At 43.1% G+C, this 13152-nt stretch overlaps 1 protein-coding gene across 1 annotated transcript in view; it reads right to left on the bottom strand.

Annotated features, from left to right (window-relative positions):
- TSPAN5 (tetraspanin 5) overlaps window positions 1-8458 on the bottom strand; it is an 83096-nt gene extending 74638 nt beyond the window's left edge. Inside the window, exon 1 of the mRNA XM_084204901.1 lies at window positions 7893-8458. Within this exon, the coding sequence (XP_084061027.1) occupies window positions 7893-7973 (81 nt within the window). The 5' untranslated portion in view covers window positions 7974-8458. The remainder of the gene's footprint in view (window positions 1-7892) is intronic.
- Window positions 8459-13152: the final 4694 nt, after the last annotated feature.

Genomic DNA, 13152 nt, shown 5'->3' with positions numbered 1-13152 from the left:
TTGACAGTTCATTCATAAGATCCTGTGTGTGTGATGAAATACTTATTCTAAATGCTGTCCAGAGGAAAGTGACTGGAAAGCTGAAACATTAGCTGAAGAGTCTGATGTAGAGACTGATGTGTATTAAGATAAATACTGCTACAGCATCATTTAGTTTATAAAGCTATAGAAGTAGGATCTGACTGTTTTTAGCATCTCTGCAAGTCAGGCCATCTGGAGGTTATATGAGATCACACTGAGTCAGAGTTTGATACCAAATCAAGCACCCCTGACTGCAAGCCTCAGTGTGCTAGTGACATTTTTAAATGCCAGCATACGGAGAAAGCTGAACTGCTCTAGATCTCTGTGTATGTTACAGAAGCAGCTACGCTGAGCACTGTGCCAACAGCGACATCCACCCACACCAACCCTTACACCTGCACAAAATGCTGCTGAAATCAGGGAAAATCTGTATTCGCAGAGAACCCCATGTGAGAGACTGGAAGGACTGCTGGCTCAAAGTATTTTGGGTGCATGTGTAGGAGAGTAGGTAGGTCAGGCTTTGCTCTGGAGAGGTGATGCCCTGTTCTGCACACACACATCCCCCTCTGGGCCTGTATCCCAGCCACACAGTGGTCACCAGTCCCTGCCACACCACAGGCAATGCTCCACACCCTAGCCCTGGAACCCAGTCTAGCCCCAGAGGGGACAGATGACCTGAAGTCCAACCGGGGAGAAGGGCCCAGGAAGCAAAAGGGTACTAAACTGAAGCATGAGGTAAGCACAGGTCTTGACCCTATCTCCTCTTGGAATTTCTCTCATCTGAACACGGCTGGAACTAGGCGAGGTAGCCATACTTGTTCTTTTTTTATATCTTTTCTGTCTTTCTCTCTTCCTCTTTCTTTTTCTAACTCTCTCTTCTCAGAGTTTTGAGTAACCTAAAATCAGATGGGCTCGGAGTTGCTAAGTTGAATGGACTAAGTCAATGCTTTGTGAAGTGTTTTATGTTGAGTGAATGCTGCTCTAAACGTTTGCCAAAGTTCTTTGATTTCTCTGAAGTTGCCAATGAAGTTTTTCGTTGTTTTAACCTCTTGACAACATTTTGTCAGTATTTCTCCTGTGCATCTAACTCAAAGCATGTGAAAAACTGTAAACCCTTTCAGGAGTCTCACCCAGCAAGTGTTCTTTGGTGCCCTGCATCACAAGATAGGATATTTTGAGGCAGGAGCAGCAGCACAATCAAAAAAAAAAAAAAATAGGATGTTTTCCAAATTCATGTGACAGTACAATGAAATAGTAACAGATCATTCTTTACTCATTTAAAGCCTAATGTATGGCTGGATTTTGCACGGTAAAACTGTCATGATGTACAATTCAGTACATTCATTAAAAATTGGATAAACTTTTTTTTGTTTTAATTCTTTACTGTACTGTAACAATATTTTCTCATTTTTAATGAGAAACAGACAAATTGTACATGAGTACAATGTCACTATAAAATTCAAGCTAATGGAAAAGTCAAACATGAAAAAGTTTAAAATAACACCGTACTGGAAGATACTTCTATGGCTAATGTTGACAGTGACTTCGGGGTCATCTCTAACAGAGCTCGATTACTTCATGAGCTGTTCAGCTCCTTGCTCTCCTGTCTACATCAATAAAACAATTACAGTCCTGTTGACAGTCTACCAGCCACGCATTTGAGAAGCATACTGCATATTTTGGGCAAAACAAGGCTCCCCTACAGAACTATAGTTAAAGACCAGAATTTCCTAACTGGTAGAATTAGGTCAAGTGATTTTTTTGGGTCAAAAATATTTTCTCTCACCTCTGGTTTTAACTGAAAGCAAAACATTATATTCTAAATGCCCATAGGAAATCTTCACAGGTTACTGCTTTTGGTTAATGGAATATGAACTGTTGAAGTATTCAGACTGAGCACTTAACAACACATCAGCTTCTTGCTCCAAATTTATAACTTGTAGCAGCCCTGGTGCCAAAACCAGTTTATATTTCTTTTTCATCATAGACTTCAAAATGCCTATTTCTGGAATGGGACTTAAGAGAAAATGAAACGATATTTCACTAACTGTAAGCTCAAGTTTCTCATCCTCTACTAATCATTAACTTGCATCTTAGAGGGTTTGAGGAATAAAGAACAAATTTAAGTTCACTAAGAAGTACATCAGGATTATTGTAATCTATAGAATTAGGTTTAAGAAAGCATTCTTAAGTAACAGATTACATACATACTTTCAAACTCCTGTCCACTGCAGAGGATAGAGAAGTTCCTCACATTTTTCTTCTTACTGCTCTCCACACAAAAACAACAACCACCAAAAAAACAAACAAGTAAAAAAAACCTGAACTCCACCACCCCCCTCCAAATAAAACTTTCTCTCCCACATTCTCCATCTAAAAATTATCCTACATCAACTGCACCTTGTATGCAATTTTTTTGTTTGTTTACAAGAACATGTCTTCTGGGTTCCCATCTGGAAAAAGAAAGCCTTTCTTCCCTGGAACAGCTCATGCCTTCCCTACATGCCCATTACATCTTACACTGCAGCTGAATATGTACATACCTAATACATACACCAAGAAGTTCACAGTGCAAAGGCTCCGTTATTAGAAACAAGGTAGCACATCCACCTTCAAATTCAGTGATGCAAAACATTAATTTTTTGCTTTTATTATGAAAATATCATCCACGTGCAACAAGGGCAGTGGAATTAGGAGCAGTGCTAACTTCACTTCACTCACACAAATATCCATAAGATGTTTCACTGGCACAAGTATTCTGTTGGGGCTGCCTGTGCTCTGGGTGCCATTCACATGCATCAGCTCGTTCTGACTGAAACACTGAAAATTCAAAATTGACTCTTCATACTTTGAGATAGATGCGCCACCAGCAAAAATGTACTGGGACAATTCAATCAAGGTGGAAGACTGGCAAAAATATTTACCAAATTCATCTTTAACACAGGAGGAAAATATATAAGCTGCACATGATAGTTCCAATAATATTCACTTGAAGCACATTGACATCAAACAAGAGAAGCCACACAATTAATCACAATGGGTTTTCTCTAGTTCTAGTTCCCTTACGCTTCTTTGATCTTTTAGAAACTAGAAACATCAAATAAAACAGTAGCACATTTATAAACACCCAGTTTTGGCAAAACAAATATTTAAGATAAAGGAATAGTTTCTCCCAAGTTCCTCAGCTATTTCTTTTTATATTACCAATGATACAGCCTACCACCAAGTTGTGAGGAAACACAAAGCAAGGAAAATTTTTATTCTAAGAACGACCTCTACAGATCTGAAGCAAGTCCCCCAAAGCCAGCAGTTACTACATTTTTATATGGATTTGAAAGACTGAGGCTACATCTGCTGAAAGAGACACTGAGGAATTCAAGAATGCCAACCTCACAATAATGCATCTATTTCATCAATATATGCACCCTTGCCTTTCACTGTTACAAACCAGTGGAGTACTTGCCCAAAACAAGAATTGGTCTGTTTCTGACAAGACCACTGGTGGAATGCTTAGCTATGCTTCATCTGTGCTATGAAGAAATGTAAAATAAAAAAGTCATCTGATCATAAAAGGGGGAGGGGAGGGAAATGAACAGAATGCTTCCACTTCCACTGCAAGGACACCCTCCCAATGCAAATTTTTTAAAAGATCAAATGCTATAGAATGCATTTCAAAATTGCATGGAACAAGCTTCACATTGATTTGTTTGGGGTTTTTTTTAAACACTGTGGCAAGGGAAAAATTATAAAATCAAAACTTCCTTGAGCATATCTGAAAACCAGCTGACATCAGAGAATTATCCTCTCCCCCTTTGAAAAACAAACTACCAACAATGTACAGAATTTAATAAGCGATCTATTGGTTGTCCTTTAAAGGTCAGTGCACTTGTCCAACATTTTTCCTGTAACACACTTACATAATCTTATTTTCTTTCTGCTACCTTTCTGTAATTCAGAAGACAATCTAGATTCCCATATGGTTACCATCAAATACAGCAGATGCCAAGCAAATTAAAACACAAGTTATGATTCGTAATATGCTGATGCATCATAATTGCAGCATAACTCATAACTTAGAGTGAATCACCAGCTAAAGTAAAAGTTTCTGAGGTGTCAGTGCTTTTTATACATGTTTCCAATTAGACCAGGGTCAGTGGAATCAAGTGTGGATTGAAAGTTAGAATTTAACAATAGTATACATCCACGGTTTATATCGAGTATAAAAAAAACAGAGAGAACAATTAAAAACATCTACTGGAACTAAAAGTCAGCCTAAAACTGTCTTCCCAAAGTAAGGGGGAAAGAGGGAACTAGTTCTTGCCTTTTGTGAAGCAGGGTGGCCCACTTTGACCTTTTGCACCACACCTTTGTTAACATTCTGTGTAGAAGCCGAAGGGGGAAGGAGGCATTGTTTGTTTGTTTGCTTGCTTTGAGTACAGGAAAGTGTTCTGTAACCTCACAATACAGCTTTATGCTTTACCGAGGCAAGAGCAGAAAGGCTCATGAAGAAGCAGTGTCTATGGCAGCAGCTGCCAGCCGGGAAAGGTGGCACACAGAGCACGTGGTGCTTTAGCACCCGCAGAACGGCAGAGGAGCCAAAGCACAGGTGTGTGCTCAACCGGCAGCACGGCAAAGGGAAACACTACACCGGCTTCCAGCTTCAGACTGAGATGCATCTGTGCTGATTACTTCGGTGACTGCCCAATGAGCTTTCCTTTTCCTCACCAGCATAGTAGTCTCATAAAATAAGCTCTTCTGAACATTTCCAGAGTATTCACCAACTTTAACACTGAACTGCCACAAGAAATTAAGCCTGCAAATATATCTAGAACATCAATTATGCACAGACTCAGCAGTTAATATTGTCTTCTACAGCAATATGAAACACATATTTAGGCAAGAATACATTACCTGGGCTGGTGCAAGCCTGAGAACTACCTCCTGTCACCTTTAGTCACAACTATACACATGGCATTGGAGTGCAATTTTTCCACATTCATTATCCTCATAATTCTGATGCGGTTTTTAAGGCCTGAAATACTTGACCAGCAGAAAATAAAAGACAAAAGGGTCTGACCACTTATTTTGCCCCTATTCTCTGGTATTTAAAGCCTCAGATTTTTGTAATAACTTCAGTTTAAGTAGCAAGTACAATCATTCCCTGCATAATTTCAGCAGAGCTGTAATATTCTGCTATTCAAAGCACTGACAATTTTCTTGTCAAAATCATTACTCTTCCAACTCAGTTCTCTTTATTTTTAGTCCATTGTTTTTATGATGCAGAATAGAGGTATTTTCTTTATTTACATTCACATTTTAAAAGGTTGTGTTAAAACCACTATCTAATAACGCTCAGACAGAAGGCCTAACAAGGTGTGCTCCCTGTTTGCAAGATCCTGAAAAGTGTCGTGGGGTTAGCATGATGACCTCTTCGTCATTTCAGTCTATTTACAATGACTACATTAGTGGTCATTGTAAATAGATTTTGATTATCACTCTGTCTTTGATTATCACTTTCTGTAAACTACCAACTGAATTTGTAATTTTCATTTACAGCTTCTCTGGCCTAGTCATTGCAGAGTTTGCTATTACTTCAGTAAAAATAATATTAACATGTATTCAACAAGAATATCTGCCTATGTTTTCACTCCAAATCATGAGAGACATGGTAATAAACACAGGCTTTCTCATAAAGAGATTACAATATTCTAAAGAAATTACTAAACTCTCAAAGTGCTTGGTCTTCATGAACTTCAAGAAGTTTAGCCAGGAACACAAATGAGATAATTAGTGTTTTGCAAAAGAGGAAATCTGCAACCAAGGATCTCACATCAACTGGCAGAGTGGTGATACACAGTTATATTTTTCAGGCTTTCAGATTAGCATTCCAGCAGTATAAAGCCTTTGGCCCATTCAGTATACAACACAGGCACACTTGCCATCATGCAGAAGCTACGCTGCATCAGAGTAAGAAAAAGACTAGTTACAGAAAACCTCAAACATAACCACTTCCCCACTTGCACCAGCCACACACTCACCTTCAGAGAATAAAATGAAGGAAATTACAGGATATAGAGCTTCTGAGACACTGACAGTGTCTGAAAGAGCAAGTTAACATATTTCTATATATTCCACCATAATCTCCCTCTCGCAATCCAAGGACAAAACTGTTCCTCACACTACTTGCTCCCTGCTGAAAAATATCCATGTTCACAGCAACATATGCCCAGCAAAATCAAAACAAAGAAATAGACAAGGGCAAAGAACCATGGCAAGCTCAACCACTGAGCCAAGAGTACAACCACATCAGTTCTGTAGGGTAAAAATACTACAAAGCTCGCTACCCTTCATCTTCAGGGGTCGGTCTGGGGCCAAGTAAACACTAACATAAAGGCACAGTCAGCTTCACTCTGGCAGCATACCTCCTTGTTTAAGAGAAGTAATACAGTATAAAAGTGGACTTAATCAAAACTCCCATCCTTTCAAAATGTCTTCTTCAGATATGTTTATTTTCCAGGAACACAGACCTGAGGCTAGCTATGGATACCTGCTATCCATGTAACACTGATCTCTGCTCTCTCCAAGGGGACAAACAGAAGCCCAGCACTACCCAAAAGGTTTCTCTCCTCTGTTCTTCCCTACCTTCATCTGTAACCTTTAAGGTGGTGTTGGGGCTTTTCTACCCAATTCTCCTTCCTAGTCCAAACAAGCTACTATACCAAATATGCATTCAACTTGCTTCCAAAGGCCCTCAAAAACACATCCACACTATCTGGGTTTGATCCAGAGCTGGACTCGATGATCCTGGTGGGTTCTTCCAACTCAGAATATTCTGTGAATCTGTCGAGCTGGGTTTGTGCATCTTTCTCATTGCTCTGTGGAATACCTCATGTAAAAAGGAGAACTGTACACGCAAGAGCCTTCACCTGACTTCAACATTCTGTGCAGTGAGAAGATCTCACTGCTCACATGTGTTGTGAGAATGCTCACCCCACCCCACCTTCCCCCTGTAGTTATGAAATTTGGCATGAACATCCATAAACAGCTGCCTCTCTTTCAAATCCAACACATTGAGAAGACGCTAAAAGAACTGTTACAGGCAGGTTACATTTCACTGTATAGTTCTGCCTACTCCACAGCCGGTGGGCAATGGTGCAACAAGATACTGTGCAGGCAGATCAAGCAGCGAAGCCAGGAATCCCAACAAATGCCCAAACAGGCCTCCTACGGGCTTGCACTTTAGGTACGGGTGGAAATACCCTTTCCTCCCTCCTCCATCCTATTATTGCTGCTACTACTATGTGTTAATGGCTAATCATAATAAACCTGTGCCATACACAACTTCATCATTGGGAAATCATTAAACAGCACTGTGCAGAAAACCTGAGCTGTGATTCTGTCATTTGCATCGAACAGGGATGGCAGCGTGAAAACATGCAGATCAATTCGTTCTCCAGGCCTGGGTGTCTGGTTGCTCCCTTCCTCTCCCACCACAAAGCAGAGGTGGGGGAAGGAAGGAGGGAACACGAAAAAAGGAAAAGACGGGGAGGTGGGAAGAAGGCACGAAATCCGCTTCGTACTAACAACAAAAGCAATTAGGAGGGCCGGAAGGGAAGAGAACCGGCACCCTCGGGAGGTGGAGGAATGCAGCACCACAACTTGCCCGGCGAAGGGCTGACCGGGGCGGTTGGGTCGGAGGCGGCGACACCCCTGGCCTCGCACCCGCGCCCCATCTAAAATGCCCCCGCGGCCTCACGCCGGGCTGTCACACGTCCCTGCCGCTCCTGGCCGTGCCCAGTGCCCAGCCCGGGAGCAGCGGCGGCCGGGGAGGAGGAGGAAGCAGAGGAAGACACGAAACCGGCCCCACTTACCCAGAAAATGACATTGAAGCCAAAGATGAAATATTTGATGCAACAACTGACTTCAGGCCCCTTGTAGTGCTTTCCGGACATCCTCTGCGCTCATGAAGACGCTTTGCTCGCAGCCAGGGTGAAAACCAGAGGGGGAGGGGGAGAATTTAAAAAAAAAAAAAAAAAAAAAACAACAACAACAAACAAAAAGGAGAAAGACTAGGAGAAGGGGTCTGGGAAGACTAGAGGGAGGGTGGGGGCAAGACTATGAGGAGGGGTCCGGGGCCGGCGCGGCGAGCAGAGCTCAGGGCCGGCTCCGCGCCGCGGGGAGATGCGGCAGGAGCGGCGCGGCGGCGGGTCGGCTCCGACTTGCCGGGCGCCGGGGATGGCCGGCGAGCAGCTCCCACCTCCTCCTCCTCCTCCTCTTCTCCCGCATGGAGGAGGCCCCGGCTGCTCGCGACGGGAGGCAGGAGAGAGCGATAAGGAGCGGGGCGGCCGCCGGGAAAAGCGCCGCCGGGGCAGGATCGGCCCGGGCAGAGGCCGGAGCCGCGCACCCCCTCAGCGCCAAGGGGCCGTCGCACGCGCCCCGCCCCGCGGCGTGATTGGCACCGCTCCCCGCCAATCCGGCCGCGCGAGGGCCGCCGGCGCTGGGGGCGGGGCGGGAGCGGCCCTGAGGCTCCGCCCGGGCCGGGAGTGCCAGGCTGAGGGGCTCCGGCCCCCGTCCCTGCCGTCCGGCGGCCCGCGGTGACACAGGGCGGGGAGTGCCGAGACAGCGAGGACTGGCCCCGCCTGGCACAGAGAACACCGCTCGGCAGCGGGAGAGATGCCAGGAGGGCAGCGCCGGTTTCGAGGCTGGCTGCGGTAATGAGGAGGAGCAAGACCGTAATAGCACCGTGCAGGTTGTTCTCAATGGGCGCCGTCAGATCGCCTCCCACATGATCTCGTATGCGCCACACGCTCAGGAACGCGTGAAGAACCATTTTACAATGATTGCTAGGGTTTATATTTTAACATCCCCTGAGTTTATATTGAACCTGACAGCCACAAAGTTATGAGGCTTAGTTGTATTCACACGCTTTGGGATTCAGAGTGCACATAGTCTGGCATTAACAGCATAATTAATAGGTTTTCTTTGCTGAAGGATGTCATCACTTCAATGGATCAAACCTCCAAAGTTTCCTGGTCCAGCTCTTAAGAAAGAGGCCGGAGAGGAGGAGGCTCAGGGGTGACCTCATCACTCTCTACAGCTCCCAGAAAGCAGATTGTGCCAGGTGTGACAGGATGAGAGGAAATGGCCTCAAGCTGTGCCAGGGGAGGTTTAGGTTGGACATCAGAAGGAATTCCTTCACAAAAAGGGTTGTTAAGCATTGGAATGGGCTGCCCAGGGAGGTGGGGACTCACTGCCCCCCCGGAGGTGTTTAAGTAAAGACTGGATGTGGCACTGAGTGCCACGGTCTGGTTGACAAGGTTGGGATTGGTGAAAGTTCATTTCAGTCGTGGAGGTCTTTTCCAAGCTAATTGATTCTGTGTTTATGTGATTCTGCAAGTATAACTTTTGATTCAATAGATGGAAGATTATAATAAATTATAATAAAATACATTTCCCATCTCTACAGGATTGCAAGGTAACACACTTCAGAAACATGATACTGATAGAACTACGGAAGACAGTCTTAATTCAAGATCACATCATATCTATCAGTTATGGGGCCTTGTGAGTCTTTTTTGAGAGCAAAGAGAAATATTTATCTATTGCATCTGGTAGATGATGAGAAGAAAAAGCATCTGCTGAAATGGATCCATGAAAATTAGCAATGTTTTTGGTGAATGGGAAATTAACACATCTATACACTTCAACCACATCTGTATAGTTTATCACATGAGTGTTATCCCTGTGTCTGTTTTTAACACTGTCTTTGGAAGACCATCCATGGGAAGAGGGTAGAAAAGGGTGAATAATTAGTAAATGTACATGTTCTGTACCGGTGGATAAAGGCACATCACCACTTACAGCAGGGAATGGTAATAATGTGTTATATTAAGGTGCTGTTTTTAAAAGCGGTTTCAAATATTGGTGACAAACTGTACAAACATTTATAATATTACTGTCATAACATGCTCCTAACATCACGTGTTTGCACCCTTTAGCATTTTAGTTCTTCACAGGCAGGAGCAAAATATTGCAGAGTAATACTTATTATGATAAATTCAGTAACAATATCAGCTGTTTTACCTATCAATCCATTAATTCCCAACAACTCAAAAAGAAATGCAACCTACATCATTTATAGCATTCTATTTACATGATTTCACTTGCTTTCTCAATTGAGCGTAGTATTATGATTGCCAGGTGTCCTTTTAGAGCCAAAAGCATTTCATGTTGTCCCATCATCTGATCAGCTTAAGGATGTCTGGTTTTAAGGGTTAGATTGCTCACTTGAAGAGGGTATTGAACACAGAACCCTGCTCTTTTTAATTCACTTTGTGTCTAATAAGCAAGCAGATAGCAAAGGCAGCAGAACAGCTTTGGTGGAGGTAATTGATCTTTCAGAATGCCAGCTGTAGCAGAGCCTTCTGCACCTGCAGCATCCTCTCTGCAAACACATTTTGCCTCCTGTCCTAAACAAACAGGGATAAAAAAAATCCCCATCACTTTGGCTTTGTGCCATCTCTTGTGGATTGCTTCTTACATGCTTTGGCCACCTAGGCCTGGAAGCTGAGCAGGATGGCTGTGACAGCGCTTTAAATTCACTGTTAGTTACCAGTCAACACTGAATTCTGCTGTGATGTTTTGGCACAAAAGCCCGAGGCGATACTAAGCAGGAGCAATATTACCTTTTCTTGCAGAAGGGCAAGACAGTTATTCAAATTCCATCAGTTCATAATTCATCTGCCAAGGCACAGGAGTACTAATGGGCGGTATTTCAATGACAAAGCTGGTTCTAGCAGTACAGTGCTTCATAACACCAGGAATGCTTTGAGACTGACATTGAGAAAAAGTCCCATGTGAATGACTAAATCTATCTAAGATGCAGATATAAATGGACTTCTTCTGACTAAAGACTGGCCAACTCTAATATTAAGAAGTGTGTCAAGTTTGAGAAGTTCATATCTTAAAAGAGGTTTAGTTGCAGACTCTGAAATTCTTACTTCCCACCAAGTAAAGAGTCCTCAACCCAATTCCTGAAATCAATCATTCCTTAGATCCCGTACTTCTCTCTTTGTGTCAGCTCCTGGTTTTTTGATCTATGAATTCTTTGACATTTTCCAGGGAAAAAGAAATGCAAGCAGGAGTGACTCAAGAAAAATAGCAGAGGAGCACTGTGAAGGCTGTAGTTCCGTGAGTTATCCCATTGCCAATCTCACCTCGTGCCGTATGCATTGAGATAAAGAGCTATGGTCTAAGAAAAGTTCAATGTCTGTGTCCATAAGTCTAGTTACTTCCTAGACACTCAATTTTAGTGGGAATTCATAGGATAGCAGTCATTTTCCATGGGGAAACCACAGAGCTTTCTGACAGACAAGATTTATAGAGTCAGAGGTGTTATCTACCTCAGAATATTTTTAAATCTAAATAACATCCTAGCTCATAATGCCATTTGTGTTCATTTTATAGTTTTGCAACTATAAAAACACTTTGTTTTCTGCTTAGCAAAAGTGCAAGCACTGATGAGGGGACATTGTTTAGGTTTAGAAGGAATTCTGAGATAAGAATTTCATAGAACTAAACTCAAGTAGTGATACAAGTTGTATTGGCCTTGGTGGAAGTACATGCTCTGCCCCAGATGTGAACACGATTTCAGCTTCCCTCAAGACTAATAAGTGCAAGTACTGACTAATTACTGTTATGGGTAACACTGGTGAGTATTGAGCTGCTCTTTCATCTGAAACTTAGCTCTCAATACTGGATAATAATATCATCTCACAGGACCAACCCAACATCATTATAATGTGATAACAGCAATGTTGTTAGGATGACTCACAAAGCATGAAGCATGTCTATACATCCACAGGGTTAGAGGCCAGAAACTGAAGCTAAGGCATACCAAATAACAACCAATAACCAGTTGCATCGTGTCTGATTTTATTTTCTCAAGACAGCATGTATCTGAGCCTTTATTTCTTGTTGTGTCAGGCACCTCGAGCTGCTGCATCGGCTCCTCGTGGGAGGAAGGGGTGGGAGTGGTGGCACACTTCCTGCCCACGGCTGTGCGGGCAGGGGCAAAGGAGCGCCCGGGGCCGCGGCTGCACCGCAGTACCGCTTGGGGCAAACATCCTGGCACACAGCTCCGTTTCTGTAGTGGTGCTGTGCCTCAGCAAGCCCCTCTTCTGGAGCTTTTCACACAGCTCTTTCTGATCAGGGATTAAGCCCTGACAAGTCTATACAACAGTGAAGCAGGAATAGTACAGCATACCTTGTCCATAGCTCACTGCCACGCAGTGGCTGCAGGTGTGGCTCCAAGCACTCATACAATCAAACTGGCTCAAAGGGCATTAATTATGATACGTGCATTATTCTACAAAAAGAGACACAGATTTGCAGTCCTAAATTAGGGATGACTGCAATCAGTGTGGGTTTTCACCCCCCTTTCCATTACTGGTGCTACTGGACCATGTTCCTTAAAATGGATATAAACTTAGACTCCAGTAAGTGCCAAATTTATCTTTTTAACTTTATACTGCTAAAAGTACTGGACAAACTCTGCAAATTTGGAAGCTTCTCACTTCCCAAGCATGGGCTATTGCTTGTGTATACCTGAAGGTTCAGGTATAATTCTTGATGATGCTCTGTCCAAAAGGACAACCTGTTTATCCAGTAACAGAACACCATATGATCTTCTTTAGGTCCATTAGGTTTTTCAAGGCCCTCTGTCATGCTTTCAGTCATTCTTTGTCATATAATACAGGACACAATCAATTCAGAGGTTTAACTTTCAGTGTTTGCTCTGTAATATCACTCAGGAGAGTGACTATTTCCTCTGAGTGTGTTTTTAATGGTGATAGGATTTTCTGCAAATCCACCATTTTAAGTAATCTTTGAGAATGTTTTCCTTCAAGGGTTTCCTTTGCTCAGGCCTAAACCACCTGAGCTTCTTCCATCCTCCCCGTGAAGATTTTTGTTTCTCCTGGGAGCCTGGATCAGTTTACTGCAAGAACAATCCCTCAAGAATCATTCTGGCACCTCTCTCCAGAAACATCGCAAACCTGTCAGAAGGTCAGGGAGTGCAGGCAGGTGGTGGGATGAGAGAGTGCACGACTGCAAATCTGGCTGTTGTAGGCT

Source organism: Fringilla coelebs (assembly GCF_963513975.1).
Source record: "Fringilla coelebs genome assembly, chromosome: 4".
In the NCBI taxonomy this organism is placed as follows: Eukaryota; Metazoa; Chordata; class Aves; order Passeriformes; family Fringillidae; genus Fringilla; species Fringilla coelebs.
Note: the sequence above shows the minus strand (reverse complement) of the source record. Positions and strands in the feature narration are given on the sequence as shown.